The sequence below is a fragment of the Cervus elaphus genome, chromosome 1 (genome assembly GCF_910594005.1).
Source record: "Cervus elaphus chromosome 1, mCerEla1.1, whole genome shotgun sequence".
NCBI classification, from domain to species: domain Eukaryota; kingdom Metazoa; phylum Chordata; class Mammalia; order Artiodactyla; family Cervidae; genus Cervus; species Cervus elaphus.
Window position 1 is genome coordinate 93,074,990 of NC_057815.1, and position 21,197 is coordinate 93,096,186.

A 21,197-nucleotide genomic window follows, 5' to 3' on the forward strand; every position below is an offset into this window, starting at 1 on the left:
ATTGTTTCAGTAGCATCGGATTCTTTGCAACCCTATGGATTATAGCTGGCCAGGCTCCTACATCAGAGATTTCCCAGGCAAGAAAGCTGGAGTGGGTTTCCATGCCCTCCTCCAGGGGATCTTCCCAACCCAGGGATTGAACCCTGTGTCTCTTACATCTCCTGCATTGGCAGGTGGAATCTTTAGCACCAGCGCCACTTAGAGTATGTTCTGAAGCGAAGTCGTTCAGTCGCGTCCAACTCTGTGACCCCATGGACTGTAGCCTACAAGGCTCCTCTGTCCATGGAATTTTCCAGGCAAGAGTACTAGAGTGGGTTGACATTTCCTTCTCCAGGGGATCTTCCCGACCCAGGGATCAAACCCGGGTTTCCGGCATTGCAGGCAGACGCTTTACCGTCTGAGCTACCAGAGAGTATGTTCTGAGTATAAAGCAAATCTGTCAAAATCAGAAGCAAAGACAGCTCTCAAAGAACACTTTTGAAATAGGAAAGCATTTTTTAAGCAGCAGTAAGATGGGAACAGTATATCAGACATTTGCGTGTATTATATGTAGTTTATCTCATTTCCCTGCTTCATCCATAAAGTTCCATAAACAAATACAGCTTTTGTTGGTAGTAAGAAATTTTCCAGCTTCAGCAAGGAGATTTTTGTAAGAATTCCTCCCAGCGGTGAGTGTTGTGTGTGTGTACGCGGGGCGAGGGGGGTGGGATAGAAGACGCATCTTCGTTTCTGGCTACAGGGAGCTCGTGTCAGAGCCTAGTCATGACCATCAGTTCTCACTGTGTGCACACCGGGCGTTTAGGGATACTTTCCCAGGAATAACGTGGTTTGAGTCCCAGGGTTCCTGGTCCAAATTCTGTGTGTGACACAGTCGTGAGGTTCCTGCTGGCACATGCTGCGTGGTAAGTGCCTGCCCTAAAACCTGTGGGGATGGTAGGGGCACATGATTTAGAGTCAGAAAACACAGTCTCTATTCTTTTGCTGCTGCTGCTAAGTCGCCTTAGTCGTGTCCAACTCTGTGCAACCCCATAGACGGCAGCCCACCAGGCTCCCCCCGTCCCTGGGATCCTCCAGGCAAGAACACTGGAGTGGGTTGCCATTTCCTTCTCCCATGCACGAAAGTGAAAAGTGAAAGTGAAGTCGCTCAGTCGTGTCCAACTTTTACATTCCTTTAGAGTCTAATCCTACATTTTTGGCAGTGAAAGTGGGATACAGCCGGTAGAGGCCAGTGTTAGGGACTATTTGAAATTACCCAACTTCCCCTAATAGAAGTGTGGTAAAATAATTGCAAGGGAGTAAAACCTCCAAACTAAGGAAAAACGCTGAGACTCAAAATTTGAAGAAAGAGTCTCCTAATACAGAGTAGATGAGCAGGAACTCGGGCCTGGAAAATGACTCCATTACAGGAGAATTAGCAAGACTTAGTCTGTAAATATTAGATTCATGCTTAAAGTGCTTCTCTCCAAAAAATACATGCATGTGGGTTGAAAAAGAGAAATGTAAACTACTAAATGTTTCAATAAGAAAGAGGAGTTTTTAATTTAGAAAATGTTATAAGTAATGGTTGTTCTTGGGACTTCCCTGGCAGTCCAGTGGTTAAGACTTCACCTTCAAGTGCAGGGGACACGGGTTCAATTCCTAGTCATAAAACCAAAAAGCATGAAACAGAAGCAATATTGAAACACATTTAATAAAGACTTTAAAAATGATCCACATTAAAAAAAAAAAAAAAACTTCAAATGATATAGTTGTTCTTAATCTTTGTTTATAGATGTCATTAATGAGCTGTATGTGTCTATTCAGGGATTCCCAGGGTGCTTGAGAGATAATCATACTTTGAATAAAATAATCTTAGTTTCACTTAAGAGTGAGAGAATAAGTAGAGCATGTTCAGATGATAATGATGCTTGGTTTTTGAAAAAAGACTATTCAGAGGAATTATAGAGAATAAAATAACACAGGTAAGAAACCAGTTGATAAAGAATTTGAACATTTTCCTGCAGGTACTGTTGGACCATTCAAAGTGTTTCTTCTTCTAGGACATCTTTGCCCACTGACTGCATTTAGGAAATGGAGAAGGCATGAAATCATATTCTGTGGAAGACCTGAAGGAAAGTCTGGTCTATCATGGAAGAATTGTTTGCAAAACACACCAACTTAATTGCCAACAGGAGCATTTAACTAGCAGTTTGCATTTAACTAGCAATTTAGACGTATAGAGGGAAAAGAAATATTCCCTTGAGGAAGAAGTGAGGATTTCCTCTATAAAAAGCCTTGCTTTATAAAAGCAAGTTAAGTTCTTGTTTAAAAATCTTATAGAGCTTAAACAATGCAACATTTTAAAATATGTTTAAAAATTCATCAACAGGAATAAAGTAACCAGAAAAATTTGAAAAAGGTAAATATAAACTATTCTGTACTAATATTCTATTTTAATTCAACATAGTTTCTAAATTTCAAGATCAAGATTTAATAAATAATATCAAACAAATATGGGCTTTCTCTTGTGGCTCAGATAGTAAAGAATCTGTCTGCAATGCAGGAGACCCAGATTAGATCCCTGGACTGAGAAGATCCCCTGGAAAAGGGAATGACTACCCATTCCAGCATTCTTCCCTGGAAAATTTCAGAGTAGGTAGGCTACTCTCCATCGTGTCACAAAGAGTCCGACATGACTGAACGAGTAACACACATGTCAAATGACTAAAACCATCAGTATATATGGGTTGAACACCTATTTATTCTTTAAGATAGCCTTATTTAAGTTAGATTTCTTACTTCCTGCATTAAAAAGTTAAATAATGTGCTTGAAGCATTTGAAATATATGTTTCTAATGTGTCTATTGTTAACATAATACTAACATTAATATTATTCATTTCTAGAAATAATCTATTAAGAAAACTGTAATCAAAGAATGATATATTGCATTCAAATTAATCAAACATATTTTGCTAAACTGTCAATAAAGTAAATGTTGCCATTACAACTAAAATAATTTTAATGAGAAAGAATCACCTTTTATTAGTGAGTTTCCTTCTATAGAGCTTCCTGAGTGGCACCAGTGGTAAAGAATCTGCCTGCCAGTGCAGGAGACATAAGAGACATGGGTTCGATCCCTGGGTCAGGAAGATCCTTTGGATGAGGATATAGCAACCCACTCCAGTATTCTTGCCTGGAGAATCCCATCAACAGAGGAGCCCGGCAGGCTACAGGGTCGCAAAGAGTTGGACACATCTGAACATCTGAGCACTTCCCTCGATAGAGGAATATATGAAGCATTTTTCACATCCAGATTATAATTTCCTAAAAAAAGAATATTTAACTTAACCTTTTTGGTTGATTTTTATTATTGTTTATGTTAATCAAATCAGATCACAAATAGGGAAGGAATTGGACACAATATCTGACTACATTTGTGAAACTTTTATATATATTGATATTTCTTTTCCCTATTAACATTTAATTTAGGCAAAAAAGTATTTAAATATCCAAAATTACTGCTGCTGTTGCTAAGTTACTTCAGTCGTGTCCGACTCCGAGCGACCCCATACAAGGCAGCCCACCAGGCTCCTCCGTCCCTGAGATTCTCCAGGCAAGAATAGTGGAGTGGGTTGCCATTTCCTTCTCCAGCAAAATTACTAGGATTAAAAACAGTTAAATGTCAAAAAGTTGTGTTTCTAAGCAATGAGATGTATTTTAGTTCAGTAATTTGGAATTCTAATCCTTATAACGTTATGAACTTGAATATAAAAGCTTTGTCTCTTACATTCTTAAGAGTTTTAACTTTCTCACTCCTTAGAAAATAACCATTTCTAATAATGATTTCTACTTTTAAGTTAATTCAGACTCATTTATGAAGCAGTAAATTAGGGCAGAGCCTTATGCCATATCTTTATAGAATGAGTTATTAGACATAATGTTAAGGGTAAAAAGGATACATAAATAGCCAATAGAATATTGTGTTAGACGTTTTAGACCAGATATAGATGAGATTGATTGGGGAATAAAAATCATGGAAGTCAGACAATTAATAGTTAGTTGACGGTTTGACTATAAGTAGTAGTTTATCTGCTTTCTCCATTCTCCATTTAGCCATAATTTAAATTAAAATGATGAGACATATGGATTTTATTAGAATGTAGATGTAACATTATAAATCATTTAAGATTTCTTTCTGCAGATGAGTTTATAGCTCCTGATTTCAAATCAAACCTCCCCAAATCACAGAACACAAGTGTGTCAGAAAGTATCTGTGAACTGATTAAGACTAAAGCCCATGTCTTAGTCCAATTGTGCAAAAAGAAAATGCAGTCAAGAAATGTAAATTTAGAGAGAGAAGATCATTTGAAAATTACAGAAACAAATCTCACTATCATGATGGAATTTGTCCTCTTGGGTTTCATTGATATCCCCCAATTTCAATGGTTTCTTTTTGGGATATTCTTAGTCATCTATGTGATTATCCTGTTGGGGAATGGCGTCATAATTCTAATAACCAGAGTAGATGCCACTCTTCAGACGCCCATGTATTTTTTCCTCAGCAATTTTTCCTTCCTAGAAATCTGTTATGTATCGGTCACTCTTCCCAGGATGCTCATGGACCTTTGGACCCAGAGAGGAACCATTTCTTTTTTCACTTGTGCTACACAAATGTGCTTCTTCCTTATCCTTGGAACCACTGAGTGCTTCCTCCTGGCCGTGATGGCCTATGACCGCTGTGTGGCCATCTGTGACCCTCTGCACTATCCCCTGGTCATGCGCCCCAAGGTCTGTGTCGGGCTGGTGGTTGCCTCCTGGATCAGTGGTGCTCCAGTCCAGATAGGCCAAACATGCCAGATTTTCTCTCTGCCTTTCTGTGGCTTCAACACAATCAATCATTTCTTCTGTGACATTCCGCCATTGTTAAAACTGGCTTGTGGAGACATCTTTGTGAATGAGATGGTGGTCTATATATTTGGTATATTGTTCATCACTGTTCCCTTTTTGCTGATACTTGGATTCTATATCAGAATTATCTCCACCATCCTGAAGTTGCCAGCAAACACAGGGCGGACCAAAGCTTTCTCCACTTGCTCTTCCCACATCACCGTTGTACTTTTATTCTGTGGATCAGCCACTGTCACCTACTTAAAGCCTAAATCAAATGAGCATGAAGGACTAGACAAACTGATATCGCTTTTCTACACCACTTTGACTCCAATGTTCAATCCTATCATATATAGTCTGCGGAACAAAGACGTCAGAAAGGCAATGGGAAAATTTCTTCCCTAATTATCAGGATTATGAGACATTTAAATAATACAGAAATTATGCTGCATTTATGTGTGTAATTTGCTCACAGACTTAATTGAAATTTACTGCTCTGTATTGTCTTAAATTTTTAAATGCAGCTCATGCTGTAATTTCCTTTTAGTAGAGAGTTATGTCCTCAAGTTTATGGCAATTGTGTTCATTTACTTAGCAATGTTTTACTCTTAAAGATCAGTTTTCCCCTTACTGTAAACTAGTAAGTAGAAATGTCTAAATAAACAAGAAGGTGTGATATTCAGGATGTGCTATAATTGAAATTATGCCATTTTCCTTTTTTTTATACCCTTCTATACTCTACTTTTATATACTCTATTAAATAAATAAAACACCCTGAGATGCTACAGAATCATTACTAAGTGATTTCCTCATAGGAAAAAAAAGCCTGAATATGTAAGGGTATAAGTATGAGAAGTACTTATAAAAACAATAATGTGCAAATCTATGGCTGATTCATATCAATGTATGACAAAACCCACTGAAATGTTGTGAAGTAATTAGCCTCCAACTAATAAAAAAAAAAAAAAAACAGAAAAAAAAATTAAAAAAAAAAAAAACAATAATGTGTAGTGTAACGGTTATTGCAGCACTATTTTTCTAAGCAGGAAAAAAAAGGAAAATGAATGCTCATATTGAGAAAGGTTTTAATAAGTACTGTGCATAAATATAATAGAAAAATATGGAGTCATTAATAAAACACATTACGTCTATATGGTAAGGGCCCTTAATAAATCATTTATTCTTATATCCATGTTTTTTTGTCATTTCTTCCTAGACTGACCCTTTGTTTAGCTATGTGATTACCTTTGGCAAGAAACTTTGGTAAATATGAGGAGCACTTTGACATTAGAATTTGTCCTCTCTAACAGTGGAAATCTTTCCATCACTGTGTTAAAAAGCTCAGTCTAGACTCCTGAACAATTAAAGAGCACATAGAAAGAAGCTACAGCTTGTGTGTAAATGACATAAAGATGGAATCAATCCCAACAGAATTGCAATCTGCTACTTTAAGGGTTTTTTAATCAATTACACAACATTGTTTACATGTTCCTTAAAGTGTATATTATTCATTGATGTTAAAATTTTCTCAATCTCTTTCTATACTAAAATATGCATTTTAATTATTGTTTTGGAAGACTCATATATGTTAAATTTTCTAAGTACTTTCATGTCTGAAAATGTACTTCACAAAGTTAATATCTTTGGTCTAAAATAAAGTATTAAAAAACAGAGACATTACTTTGCCAACAAAGGTTCGTCTAGTCAAGGCTATGGTTTTTCCAGTGGTCATGTATGGATGTGAGAATTGAACTGTGAAGAAAGCTGAGTGCCGAAGAATAGATGATTTTGAACTGTGGTGTTGGAGAAGACTCTTGAGAGTCCCTTGGACTGCAAGGAGATCCAACCAGTCCATCCTAAAGGAGATCAGTCCTGGATGTTCATTGGAAGGACTGATGCTGAAGCTGAAACTCCAATACTTTGGCCACCTCATGCGAAGAGTTGACTCGTTGGAAAAGACCCTGATTCTGGGAGGGATTGAGGGCAGGAGGAGGAGGGGATGACAGAGGATGAGATGGCTGGATGGCATCACCAACTCGATGGGCATGAGTTTGAGTAAACTCTGGGAGTTGGTGATGGACCGGTAGGTCTGGTGTGCTGTGATTCATGGGGTCACAAAGAATCGGACACCTCTGAGAGACTGAACTGAACTGAACTGAAAATAAAAGTCTCTCTGCCGAGTATTGTAGATCAAAATTTGAATGACCTTCAGTATTACTACAAAGGAGTAAGGCACACACACTGTTAGATACTGGGGGTGACTATAAAAATTCACGACCTAATTTTTTTGTCTACAGTTCTCAACACAATGGTACATGCACCTTTACTTTTTTAAGGAAAAAAAAATTACCAAAAAATACCAAAAATGTAAAACTAAACACATAAACAAAACCTAAACAAACAAGTCAGATTATGTTCATATATAACACAATGACATTACATTTAAATGATATTTTGTGAGTTGTGGGGAATGGTGAAGGGAGGGAGCATGAGAAAATTTCTACATATGATAGACATGTTCTTTACCTTGGTTGAAACAGTGGTTTCACTGGTGTACACATGTGCAAAATATATCCAATTATAAGCTTTCAACATTCACTGTTTATTACACTTCATGCATTAGGGCTTCCCAGGGAGCTCAGCTGGTAAAAAATCCACCTGCAATACAGAAGACTCCAGTTCAATTTCTGGGTAGGGAAGATCCACTGGAAAAGGGACAGGCTACCCACTTCAGTATTCTTGGGCTTCCTTTGTGGCTTACCTGGTGAAGAATCCACCTGAAAATGGGAGACCTGACACTGATCCCTGGGTTGGGAAGATCCCCTGGAGAAGGGAACAGATACCCGCTCCAGTATTCTGGCCTGGAGAATTGCATGGACTGTATGGTCCATAGGGTCCCAAAGAATTGGACACGACTGAGGGACTTTCACTTTACACATTAGCAAAAATGTTAAAAAGAAATTTTAAAAAGATTGGAATTTAAAGTAGAAACTTTCAGTAAAAGAAAACAAAGCAGAATTGTTACTATCAGTCTTGATCTATCAACAATGTCAAACAAATATTTAGCCTGTAGTAACATAAACTGTTGATAATTTCATATCAGAAATAAACAAAAAAATTATGATAAATACAGAAATAAACATCACATATTATGTTTCTATTTTATTTTCAAAACATATGTGTCTTTAAAACAAGCATTTTAATATTATAATTATATAACACTATTTCATGAAAAGTATCATAAGTCTTATGGTAATTTGGTAGGAAATGATCAAGTGTTCAGTTTTTACTAATGTCCAGTAGCAAGTCAAGAGCTCAGTATTAAAAAGAAGAGCACTTTGAAGAGAATGAAAGAGTCTTCAAAACTCCTAAAGGCTTGAGCTGTAATTCCCTTTTGGGGACCTGTCAAAGGCTTCCAGCAGCATCCCTATCTGCCATGGATACTTCAAACACCATTGGATCTACTGAAGCATATGGACCAAGTGATAGAGAGGCTTAGATAATAGCTTGGACCTGTTGCAGAGCCTTCTGTTGTCCTAGGCTTCACTCAAAACTAGCAGCTTCTGGGTCACTTGGGAAATGGGCCATAGGAACACACTTGAAAAAGGAATATGTTGCCTCCCAAGTCGAAAAAGGCCCACTATATCTGATCCTACTTTCTTTGCTCTAGGAGACAACAGATGCAGCAATGACTATTCATCTGAGAAGAGCCATCTCAGCATGCTCCACTTGGCCCTGTAGAAATTTCACTGAGTCAGAAGACCCTTGAAACTTAGCCATGTTCATTTCTTACCCAGTGATAGGAAAGTCCTTCACCAACAAGCCAGAGCATTTGCTGCTTCTTGTTCCCTTGGTTCAGTCAGCATCATTCCATCAGTATTAGGACCAGTGTTATGTTCTTTGGAAGAGAAAGATGATGAAGAGCTCTACAAGCTAAACTATGACAGAGAGATGGAGAGCTTCAGTTCAACTCAGTCGCTCAGTCGTGTCTGACTCTTTGTGGCCCCATGGACTGCAGCACACCAGGCCTCCCTGTCTGTCACCAACTCCCGGAGTTTACTCAAACTCATGCCCATTGAGTCGGTCATGCCATCCAACCATCTCATCTTCTGCTATCCCCTTCTCCTCCCACCTTCAATCTTTTCCAGCATCAGGGTCTTTAAAAATAAGTCAGTTCTTCACATCAGGTGGCCAAAGTATTGGAGTTTCAGCTTCAGCATCAGCCCTTCCAATGAATATTCAGGGCTGATTTCCTTTAGGATGGACTGGTTGAAACTCTTTGCTGTCCAATGGACTCTCAAGAGTCTTCTCCAACACCACAGTTCAAAAGCATCAATTCTTCAGTGCTCAGCTTTCTTCACAGTCCAACTCTCAGGTCCATACATGACTACTGGAAAAACCATATCTTTGACTAGATGGACCTTTGTTGGCAAAGTAATGTCTTTGCTTTTTAGCATGCTATCTAGGTTTGTCATGGTTTTCTTCCAAGGAGAAAGTGTCTTTTAATTTCATGGCTGCAGTCACCATCTGTAGTGATTTTGGAGCCCAAAAAATAAAGTGTCCAGTAGTTACAGAAAATTATGATTATTTCCTTTTCCCCAGTGAATTTATCTTCACAAAATATTTCAGTCCCTTCGGGGAGGGTGGGATAAATATAAAAAATAAAAATTCTGGCTATTGTAGCAAGTCCTTCTTTAGAGGACCCAGACTCCCCTTCATTGAATGGTTCTTGGGGCTGTAAAGTGGCTCAATTCTGGGAATTAATGAGGAGCCATGACTATCTATTTTAATAATTTTAGTCAGACTTTTGTTCCCTTGAATTAAATCTTTTCTGCTTACAGAGATCAAGTAAGAATTTAATAAGCATCTATTTTACTTCTAAGGAAACCATGATTACCTAGCTAATGCCATAGGTCTATATGAATCATACTGTTCTGATGCTGCTGTCCATTACAGTAACTAGGATCACTGTACCTTTGGTGGTTGATTTTTGCCAGTTGGCACCTGCCACCCTTGGATACAATAAATATCACTGTATTTTTTCAATTTAGTGGCTGTAGTTCCCTTTGTAAGATTTGGTCTTAGAGAAGACCACATATGGAGATCTTCAAGAGCTAGAGCTCCCTTCACAAATATGTTTCTCATTATGCTGGTGAAAAGGATGCCTTTTGCACAGTCCCAGTTCATTAATAGATCTTAAGTGACAAATCCACTTAAATATTCCAACCCCACCTTAAGACTGTGAGTCTCTTTCCCTACATCAAACAAAGCAGATTGACCATTACTATATACCTCACTGTTGGCCACCTTTTTCTCCATGTTTTAGCCAACTCACCTATCAAACCTGTTACAGTCCTTTTTAACTCCTGAAACTGTGGCCTAAAATAAGAAGCTCTGCTAAGTTGGTCTATACCAGTGTTTGGCCTGATCTTATATTATGTTCCTTCCACCATTACCCCTCACTCTGAATATCCATACATGCTCCCCATAGGACTACCTGAAAAAATCAGAGACTCAGTTAGTACTGACAGAGTATGGTATACCCACACATGGGTCACAGTTCATGGGTCACTCCACTTGGGTCTCACCTTTTGGGGCCTTCTGGGACCCATGCATACAGGTCTAGAAGCAAAGAGAGGCAGTTAGGGTGGGTCCAGATGAGCATCTGCAGTGAAGCAGACAATGGCAGCCTCAGAAGAGGCCATAACCCTTCCCTCAGGCAATGCTGGGTTATCTGCATTGTCTGCACGGTCATCTCCAGTGGGAAGATCAGAGCGGTAACACCACTTCTCTTGGTCATATAGATTTACTGTTTTTAATTTTTAGGTGCCTTTTTACAAATTTTTCCCCAGTCAATTCCCTCTCTTTTAACAGTAGGTACTATACAAGGTCAACTGATATCAGTTGTGTCTTTAGCAAACTCATCTCTGTAGGTATAGGAGATAAGGTCAGGCACAGAAAATTTGAAGTCATTAATACAGCACTCAAGTTGGGAATTTGAATCCTTAATTAGTAGAAGGTAGGGGTGTCAAGGGGAAATTGAGCCAAAGCTGAGTCAGAACCAGGAATGGAGAGAAACCCATATAGATGTTCTGCGGCTTAGTGGGGTAAGGGAAATATTTAGCAGATACTTGTAATCTTATTCTGGAATTGTGCTTGTTTTTTTTGTTTTTTTCTTTTGATTCTTTAGTTCATGAACATTATTGATAAAAGCTAACACCAAGACTAAAAGAGATCAGTCCTGGGTGTTCATTGGAAGGACTGATGTTGAAACTGAAACTCCAATACTTTGGCCACCTGCTGTGAAGAGCTGACTCATTTGAAAAGACCCTGATGCTGGGAAAGATTGAGGGCAGGAGGAGAAGGAAATGACAGAAGATGAAATGGTTGGATGGCATCACTGACTCGATGGACATGGGTTTGGGTGGACTCCGGGAGTTGGTGATGGACAGGGAGGCCTGGTGTGCTGCAGTTCATGGGGTCGCAAAGAGTTGGACATGACTGAGCGACTGAACTGAACTGAACTGAACACGAAGACTCTGTGTTCGTATTTTGTGAGAAAATAATGGTTTATACATGCTTCTGTGTGTATATGTGTGGGTATAAGTAAATCCATTATTTGCCTGTTGAAGTCCCAAACTACTTACCTCAGTCTGTCACTGAATTTAGAAATAGGGTCTTGAGGGGCAACTATAGGGTGGGGCCTCTAATTCAAGATGATTGTGGATGTTGATGAGAGAGGCCTCAGAAGAAAACAACCCTGGATACACCTTGATTTCAAACACAAAGCATCCAGGACAGTGAGAAAATACATTTGTGTTGTTCAGCCACACAGTGTTATGTAGTTTGTTATGGAAGCCTTGGCAAAAATATATCACCAGTTATCAGCAGGTATATGTATATGTTAGTGTATATGTGTATATTGGGGTGTGCATATATTTATAAATTCATTAAGAAACCAATGGATGATCATTATCCATACCTGCAAAACTTACACAGTTGGTTGTTGACCATAACCTTTATTTATGAAATATCCAAAAGAAATAAAAGGCATAAAATTAAAAATTAAAAAAACTTGTACCATGACATTCCTATATGGAGACAATATCATAAATCGTAATTTCTTCAACTCAGTGTTTAGTGTGAAAATGTACTTTATGAACAAACCAATTTTTTCCCAAAACTCTTTTAATTGCCTCTTTGACATCTTTGTTCCTTAAACTGTAGATGCCAGGATTTAGCATGGGAATCACAATGCTATAAAATATTGACACAATCATGTCATGGTCTAAAGCATAGCTGGAACTTGGTCTCAGGTACATGAAGAGGATGGTTCCATGGTAAATGGACACTCCAGTTAGGTGAGAGCCACATGTTGAAAAGACTTTCCTTCTCCCTTCTGCGGAACACATCCTCAGAACGGCCAACAGAATTAAACCATAGGAGATCAGGACAATCAAGATAGTGACTATCTCAATGGAACCCACAAAGTAGAAGAGCAGAAGCTGGTTTGTGTGAGTGTCAGAGCAAGAAATAGCGAGGAGGGGAGGGATGTCACAGAAGACATGTCTGATTTCATTGGAGGCACAGAAGGAGAGGCTGAAAGTAGCCACGGTGTGTACAGAAGCATGCAAGACGCCACCAACATAGGAAGCAATGATGAGGGACACATAGACCCTGGGCGCCATGCTGACTGAATACCGGAGGGGGGTGTAGATGGCCACATAGCGATCATACGCCATTGCAGCCAAGAGGAAGCACTCTGTGGTCCCAAAAGTAACTAAGAGAAATGTCTGTGTTACACACGCAAGATATGGAATAGTTTTATTTTCCATCAGGAAATTAGCTATCATTTTTGGAGTGACAACTGAAGAACAGCAGGCATCCAAGAGTGATAACACACTGAGAAAATAGTACATAGGATTGTGGAGCCTGGAATCCACAGTGACCAGGAAAACCAACCCCAAATTCCCTATCAGTGTAAAGAGATAGATTGCTAGAAACAGTAAAAATAGAAAAACTTGAGCCTCAAGATCATCTGTAAACCCCATCAATATAAACATGGTGATTTCAGTCACATTTTTTACCTGAACCCTGTATAAATCTAAATCTGACAGTGACCCTGACATTTCAGTTTTTTATTTTTTGTCTAATGGCAGTATATGGTGATTATAGAGTCCATGCAATCATACCCTCCTATTTGTTTCTTAGAAGGGTATATTGAAATCCTAATATTCTTTGCAGTGAGGGAGTGAGAAGGGGTTAAACACTGAGTTCAAGTGGATGTATTACCCTGCAAAAATAAATAAATTAATTAATTATTGTTGGTTAAATTTGTCCCATTAAAAATTTGGCTAATTTAGTTTACTTTTTGTTAAATTTATTGCTTACTATTTTAACATTACATCATTTTAAAAATCACAAATGCAAATAAATATAGGAATTTTTAAATTAGCAAATATTGGAAAGTACACATCTGAGTGCTAATCTTAGATTTTCATCAGTGATTATACCTTTCCTTAATGTTGCAACTTATAAAATGGGAGCAAACACACATCATAAGACTGTGTTGAATTTAAATGAAAAAAATCAGTGTGAAAATCATTAAGCTTCAGAGAATGCCCAGATGACTAAACGGGATAAGCTAGACGTACTTGACAACTCGCGCACGAGGCAGCTTTCCCAGCCGAGCCACCTCACGTCCTCTTCTCTGACTACGGCCCTGTTTAACCAGCACTGCTGGGGCAGTGGTGAACGGACCAGAACACGTCCTTCTGCGGGTGAACGCAGCACGCCAACGGAAACAGCAAGCTGTTGTTTCGTGGTTTTGCATTTCAGCTTTCGTTCTTTGAAAGACATAACATTCAGTTTGTTCGTTTTCTCCCCCACAATTTATTATACTGCTAATGTTTTCTTGGCTACCAACTAAAATTTTTCTATACACGTACTCTATCTCTGCAAAGTCCTTGCACGTGTGTTTGAGACATATTCTTGGCAAAAATAAACTATGGGACGATCATTCCATATACTTAGTTGCATATGGAGTTTCTATAAATACCATAAAACAAATGTCACCTGGTGACATATAATAAATTCTTTCTATAATGTGTTGATAAAAGCATAATATCCTGGCGAAATCACAATGTAGAGTTTTATCACTGCTGTATTTCCCTATCCTGGCAGTGTTGCTCATTCAAAGGAATATGAAAACAAGGAAAATCTATAATACATAATCAAAATGTTAGTGAGTCACCAGGATCTGGACCTACAGCTTCTATCTTTGAAACATAATTAAGTATTGCATCTGTGATGTAGGAGCAAGATTTCAGCCTGTTGACTTTTGTTCTTCCTCAGCGTTCCATAGACCAATATGCATTTAGGGTGTGCAAAATCTGTAACGCAGAGGACTGCATTGAATTCAATAATTTACAAATATTTATATTCTTAACATGAAACATTATATTTTTGTTTTGTTAAGACTTTTGTATACCAAGAGGAGAAGCAAATGATTATCAGAAAAAAAAAAAGTTATATGTCTTCATTTTCCCAGAAACTTCCTTCTAGATTCACATGGATAACTTTTCTAACACACATAACACGTAGTAGTAGTAATAATAATAATAATAGCATAATGCGTGTGCTAAGTTATTTCAGTCTTGTCCATCTTTGCAACCCTATGGACCTTAGCCCACCAGGCTCCTCTGTCTGTGGATTATCCAGGCAAGAATACTAGCGTGTATCTCCAAGCCCTCCTTCAGGGAATCTTCCTGACCCAGGCTGTTCTATCCTGACCACTGCAGGAACCCACACTCTTATGTCTGCAGTATTGGTAGGTGGGGTTTTTACCACTTGTGCCACCCGGGAAGCCCCAGTAATAGCACAATGCATGAAAGTATTAGAATGAACTAGTTTAGTTTGAAAGATACATTAATAAAGTAACTTATAAAACCATAATAATAATATGAAATAGATTAATGTATAGCTTGAGTATCACAAAAATATATTTATATTTTAAAATTTTCTCGTTTTCTCTCTTTTACCCTCATATATTTCTCTCTGTCTCTCTCTCTCTCTCTCATCTCTCTTTTCTCTTTTTCAAGAAAGGAAGTATAGTTGTACAAAAGTATTTACTAGAGAGTGCCAGATACAAAACAGGAATTAGGCAAATAGAAAAAAAGACACAGTGAAAAGAAAAAAAAATTATGCAAGCAGAATATGAAAAATGCACCAATAGTTCTCTACCAACCCTTGACCAACAGGAGTTGAACTGTGAAGATCCAAATTTGGAGATTTGTAACAATTTGAAGAAATTTGTAGAACTATGTAGCCTAAAAATATTGAAAAAAATTAAAGATTCTTTAAGTATGTCATGAATGCATAAAACACATATAAATACCAGTCTATCTTTACATAGGCATTAATATAAAATTAATAATCTGTTAGTTTACTCACTGTTTTACAATTTTACTTTAGAGGAATTACTTGACCTTACAGAATGCTTCTCTCATTTAAATGGAGAAACCTGTGTATTGGCCTATCATTGTAGGTGTTTTTTTTAAGGTAATGATGTTTCCAGTAACTGTATTATGAATAAGACAGTAATATCATATTCCATAAAATGTATGGAGTTTATCTCCTGCATCCAAGGTGCTCCAGCACAGGCACTTCTATCAACTAATATTTAAGGAAATTAGAACTGATTACATCCAGCAAATACTACTTTAAGAGATAGAGCCTGAAAACCAAAAATATAGATTCCAAATTTTTAACAAAATAGCCACATTCTGGAAAACTAAAATCAAATAATCTCCTCAGCTCTCATACACTGAGAAAACATGCAGCACTTAACATCTGTGAAAAAATGCTACAAACACCAGTCTTGAAGGAAAGATGCGATAGCAGTTACCACGCGTTATTAAGTGGCTACTAGGTGTTAGAAATTTTGTGTACTTCATCTTATGTGATCTGCATAGCAACCTGCAGTTAAATAATCCAGCATCTTATACATGAGAAACCCAAGGACCAGCTAGACCCATGGGTTACCCAAGTTTACATAATAAGCTACTAGCAGAGTCAGGATTCCAATTCAGGAGTTTCTGTTGCGCATGTTAAGCTATTTCCACTTGACCATATTGCATACTCTTTGCGATATGCCATAGTTCTGGAAATGACATACCCCAGAAATAATGCCAAATAATATCGTCACATATTTGAATTCACTTATACAGCCCTTAGTTTAGGGATCAGGACATTAAAGCAAAACAAAACAAAAACTAGAAGTAGCTTTTAGAGCAATTAACTGACTAGCAAAATAGATTTCAAATTTATTTCTATCCCTCCATGAGAAAAACATCTTAATCTCCAAATGGCACTTACCAAGTTGCTGGTCGATAGCTAACTATCTCTCCATTTAATATTTTGTCTTGTTTAGATCAACCTTTTATTTCTACCATCCTCCTTCTGTTATCTTCCATTGAGGAAATTAATGTTCTAATCGATAGTTCTATATACCTAAGTATAGTAAGAGTGGGTTCTACTTCTCTACAATGTTCCCTGGAGTTCTTAAAACTTCTAAAATGTTTTATAAGCGATGAAAAACCTTTCCTCTTACCTGTGGAAATTAATTGCTCAGTTAAGGTATATATGAATACTAGGCATTAGGAGTCTTACATCAGATTGCCAAGCTTTTCTTGAAATCCACAGGGAAACTCGAAGGAGTAAATACACTAATTCTCTTCTGGGACAGAAAGTAACAACCTGATTTCGTTATTTCCCCCCATAGTAAATGAGTGACTGGTTCTGTAGCAATGAACTCTTATTATAGATAAAATTAAATAAGTGCAGTAGGCCTCTGAATAAAATGATCCCTCAGTGGAAAAAAGATATTCATAGAATTGGAAATTAAATCTAATGATATAGGACATAGTCCTCATTCTGACACTAAATACCTATGTACCAGGAAATATAACTTTTATCTCCCAGAAGTATATGGCGTTACTTCTCTCAAAATTCTTTATACATACACATAACGAATTTTTGTGAAAGCATAAGCTATGACAGAATTCATAATCGTTTAGTGATGATTATTATAGTTACTTAAACTTAAAAGTGCTACATTTCTGAGTATTATGAGAGACAAATTGTTTAAATAAACAGTTTAGATATACTAAATTTTAGTGAGCAGTTTAATGGAAGAGGTAAGATATAAATATATGAATAGGTAGTTTGACAGGAAACATGGTACTGTATACAGATAACTTTAATATTCTGTGTAGTAGAACCTTTTAAATTAGAGATTTGGCAGAAAAATTCCAAGCTTTTTGAGTTGAATGGAGACTTGTGTTTTGGAGTGTGCCATATACCATTCCATAAATTAGTACCTAGCAATGCATTTAAATTGTTTTCAAACTATTGTGAAACAAGACATACATGCTTCCAGTCTACATCCAGAGATTCTAAATCAGTAATTAAGAAGTGCTGGTGATACAGTCTGAGTACTAAACCAAAGAGAGAAAAAGGAAGAGAAAAGCAAAGAAAAGAATGAAAAGAAACAGGAAGAAAAAAAAAGGAGGGAAGAAAGGAGAAAAGGAAGGAAGAAAGAAGGGAGGAATTTTCTAAACAGTCCAACTGTGAACACAGGCTCTATTAGTTAAATGCAATCCCAAAAGATCGCTATATTCAGTGGAACCCTACTTAAAATTAAACAAGCATTTCTACAGAAAATGGTAATAAAATATAATTTTTATGAAAATGTGAAGGAGCTAAGGTAGTCAAAGCATTTCTGAAAGTGTTGGAGGCCTCACGTAATTCCGAGACTGAACACAAACCTAAAGTAACCGAGGTACCGTGGCACTCGTGAGAGGACAGACAGGTGAGTCCGCGCGAGACAGGCTTCTCAGAGATGCGTCTATACGGGCAGTCAGCTGACTCCTGACAGAGCTGATAAGGGAAACTCATAGAAGAGGAAGAGCCCTTCTTCAAAACAATGACGCTGAACATGGGTAACAGCTTAAACGAATACTAAATCTGAATAATATGAAAGTAAAGTGATTAACAGTACAGCACGGTTATAAAGTTCAGATACTTTATCACAGAAGATACACAGATGGAAGCTTAAATTAAAATAAACAAATGTTCAACACCATTTGCAATTAGGGAAATATAATTTAAAATCACCATGTTGAAAGTAAAATAAAATCGCTGTATACATATCCCACTGTATACATTATCCCATATACGTATTAGAATGACTAGAATATAATAGCAAATGGCAATGCAAAGTGCTCCCAAGGATGCTATGTAACTGGAGATCTCATCCGTTAATGACAGGAAGCAAAGTGGAGCAGTCACTTCAAATAATAATCAGACAGTATCTTATGAAATGAAACATACACTTACTGTATGACCCAGCAATCATCTTAGGAAACCCTACAGGCGGGAGAGCGGGGAGGGCCTGGTGGACCACGGTCCATAGAGTTGCAACGAGCTGGACATGACTGAAGTGACTTCGCATGCATGGCAATCAACACAGGAGCATACCGCATTTTGTTTTGAAATAAATGACAATTTTTAAAAAACAGCTCCTGAAGCTATTCTATTTAAGCATTGAAAAATAAATTAAAAAGCAAACTCTAATCCAAAGACAAAGAAAGAAAAAACAAATGCAAAAATATTAGTATTGATAGAAAGATCTGCTTTACTAAATCATGTGGGATGCACTGACATGGTATTCATTGAAAAATCCATATTCAAATTAAGAAATTAGAAATTAACAGCAAAATAAACTGATAGAATTATAAAAGTTAAAAGCAAAACATTCAGGCTCTACTACAAAGCCACAAATATCAAGACAGTATGGTACTGGCACAAAGACAGAAACATAGATCAATGGAACAGAATAGAAACCCCAGAGATAAATCCACGAACCTATGGACACCTTATCTTCGACAAAGGAGGCAAGGATATACAATGGAAAAAAGACAACCTCTTTAACAAGTGGTGCTGGGAAAACTGGTCAACCACTTGTGAAAGAATGAAACTAGAACACTTTCTAACACCATACACAAAAATAAACTCAAAATGAATTAAAGATCTAAATGTAAGACCAGAAACTATAAAACTCCTAGAGGAGAACATGGGCAAAACACTCTCCGACATGAATCACAGCAGGATCCTCTATGACCCACCTCCCAGAATATTGGAAATAAAAGCAAAAATAAACAAATGGGACATAATGAAACTTAAAAGCTTTTGCACAACAAAGGAAACTATAAGTAAGGTGAAAAGACAGCCCTCAGATTGGGAGAAAATAATAGCAAACGAAGCACAGACAAAGGATTAATCTCAAAAATATACAAGCAACTCCTGCAGCTCAATTCCAGAAAAATAAATGACCCAATCAAAAAATGGGCCAAAGAACTAAACAGACATTTCTCCAAAGAAGACATACAGATGGTTAACAAACACATGAAAAGATGCTCAACATCACTCATTATCAGAGAAATGCAAATCAAAACCACAATGAGGTACCATTACATGCCAGTCAGGATGGCTGCTATCCAAAAGTCTACAAGCAATAAATGCTGGAGAGGGTGTGGAGAAAAGGGAACCCTCTTACACTGTTGGAGGGAATGCAAACTAGTACAGCCACTATGGAGAACAGTGTGGAGATTCCTTAAAAAACTAGAAATAGAACTGCCATATGACCCAGCAATCCCACTTCTGGGCATACACACTGAGGAAACCAGATCTGAAAGAGACATGTGCACCCCAGTGTTCATCACAGCACTGTTTATAATAGCCAGGACATGGAAGCAACCGAGATGCCCATCAGCAGATGAATGGATAAGGAAGCTGTGGTACATATACACCATGGAATATTACTCAGCCATTAAAAAGAGTTCATTTGAATCAGTTCTAATGAGATGGATGAAATTGGAGCCTATTATACAGAGTGAAGGAAGCCAGAAAGATAAAGACCAATACAGTATACTAACACATATATATGGGATTTAGAAAGATGGTAATGATAACCCTATATGCAAAACAGAAAAAGAGCACAGATATACAGAACAGACTTTTGGACTCTGTGGGAGAAGGCAAGGGTGGGATGTTCTGAGAGAACAGCATTGAAACATGTATACTATCAAGGGTGAAACAGATCACCAGCCCAGGCTGGATGCATGAGACAAGTGCTCGGGCCTGGTGCACTGCGAAGACCCAGAGGGATGGGATGGGGAAGGAGGTGGGAGGGGGGATCGGGATGGGGAACACATGTAAATCCATGGCTGATTCATGTCTATGTATGGCAAAAACTACTACAATATTGTAAATTAATTAGCCTGCAACTAATAAAAATAAATGAAAAAAAAAAAAAAAAAACATAAACTAGAATTTTTTAAAGATGTGTGTGCTTGAGTGCTAAGTCACTTCAGTCCCATCCAACTCCTGCGACCCTATGGACGGTAGCCCTCCAGACTCCTCTGTCCCTGGGATTCTCCAGACAAGAATACTGGAGTGGATTGCCATGCCCTCCTCCAGGGACTCTCCCTATCCAGGGATCAAAACCTCATCTCTTTGTCTCCTGCATTGGCAGGCGGGTTCTTGACCATTAGTGCTACCTGGGAAGCCCTTTTTAAAGATAATGAATATGAAATAAATAACAGTGTTACTCTATTTTATATGTTTTTAAATTGAATTAAATAAACTATTTTTGACAGTTGCCTCCCTAATATATCCACTCATGAAGGAATATTTATTAAGCAACAATATGTATTGAAAATTATTGTGGACTGTAAAAGTAGATTCAACAATAAATTGAATTTAAAGGACATATTATATAAAATAGTGAAAAATGTAAAGATGCATTTTAAGAGAGATGGAATAGGAGGACTACATGGAGGTAAGTTGTATTATCATAAAGTTGTCAAGGGCTTCCCTGGTGGCTCAGAAGTAAAAAATCAATCCGCCCGCAATGGAGGAGATGTGGAAGGTCTGGGTTTGATCCCTTGGTCAGGAAAATCCCTTGCAGGAGACAATGGCAACCCATATTCTTGCCTGGGAAATTTCATGGACAGAGGAGCCTGGCAGGCTACAGTCCGTAGGGTTGCAATAAGTCAAACATGACTGAGCTGCTGAGCATGAGCCCAGTCAAAGTCAAAGAGATCCTTCCTAAGAAGTGACATTTAAAGGAAGGAATCATGTGAATAGCTTTGTGGAGAGCCTTCCAAACAGGGGGAAAGAAATACAGAAAAAATGTGTGGAGAATATATTGTGGTAAGAGATGCTCTATACTTTTACTGTTGAGGTAGTATTTAAATTCCTTAATTCC

The 21,197-nt window shown here is 37.7% G+C and overlaps 2 protein-coding genes across 2 annotated transcripts; one reads left to right on the top strand and one right to left on the bottom strand.

Annotated features, from left to right (window-relative positions):
* Positions 1 to 4,306: 4,306 nt before the first annotated feature.
* On the top strand, positions 4,307 to 5,272 carry LOC122674551 (olfactory receptor 10AG1-like). The gene has a single exon (XM_043873016.1). It carries the CDS (start codon positions 4,307 to 4,309, stop codon positions 5,270 to 5,272), a length of 966 nt encoding a protein of 321 aa, XP_043728951.1.
* A 6,725-nt stretch (positions 5,273 to 11,997) lies between these two features.
* On the bottom strand, positions 11,998 to 12,996 carry LOC122702912 (olfactory receptor 5T1-like). The gene has a single exon (XM_043916899.1). It carries the CDS (start codon positions 12,994 to 12,996, stop codon positions 11,998 to 12,000), a length of 999 nt encoding a protein of 332 aa, XP_043772834.1.
* Between the last annotated feature and the right edge of the window lie 8,201 nt (positions 12,997 to 21,197).

Excerpts from the sequence above, each read along its gene's own strand:
- LOC122674551 (XM_043873016.1), top strand. The coding sequence starts at position 4,307 with ATGCAGTCAAGAAATGTAAATTTAGAGAGAGAAGATCATTTGAAAATT.
- LOC122702912 (XM_043916899.1), bottom strand. The coding sequence starts at position 12,996 with ATGTCAGGGTCACTGTCAGATTTAGATTTATACAGGGTTCAGGTAAAA.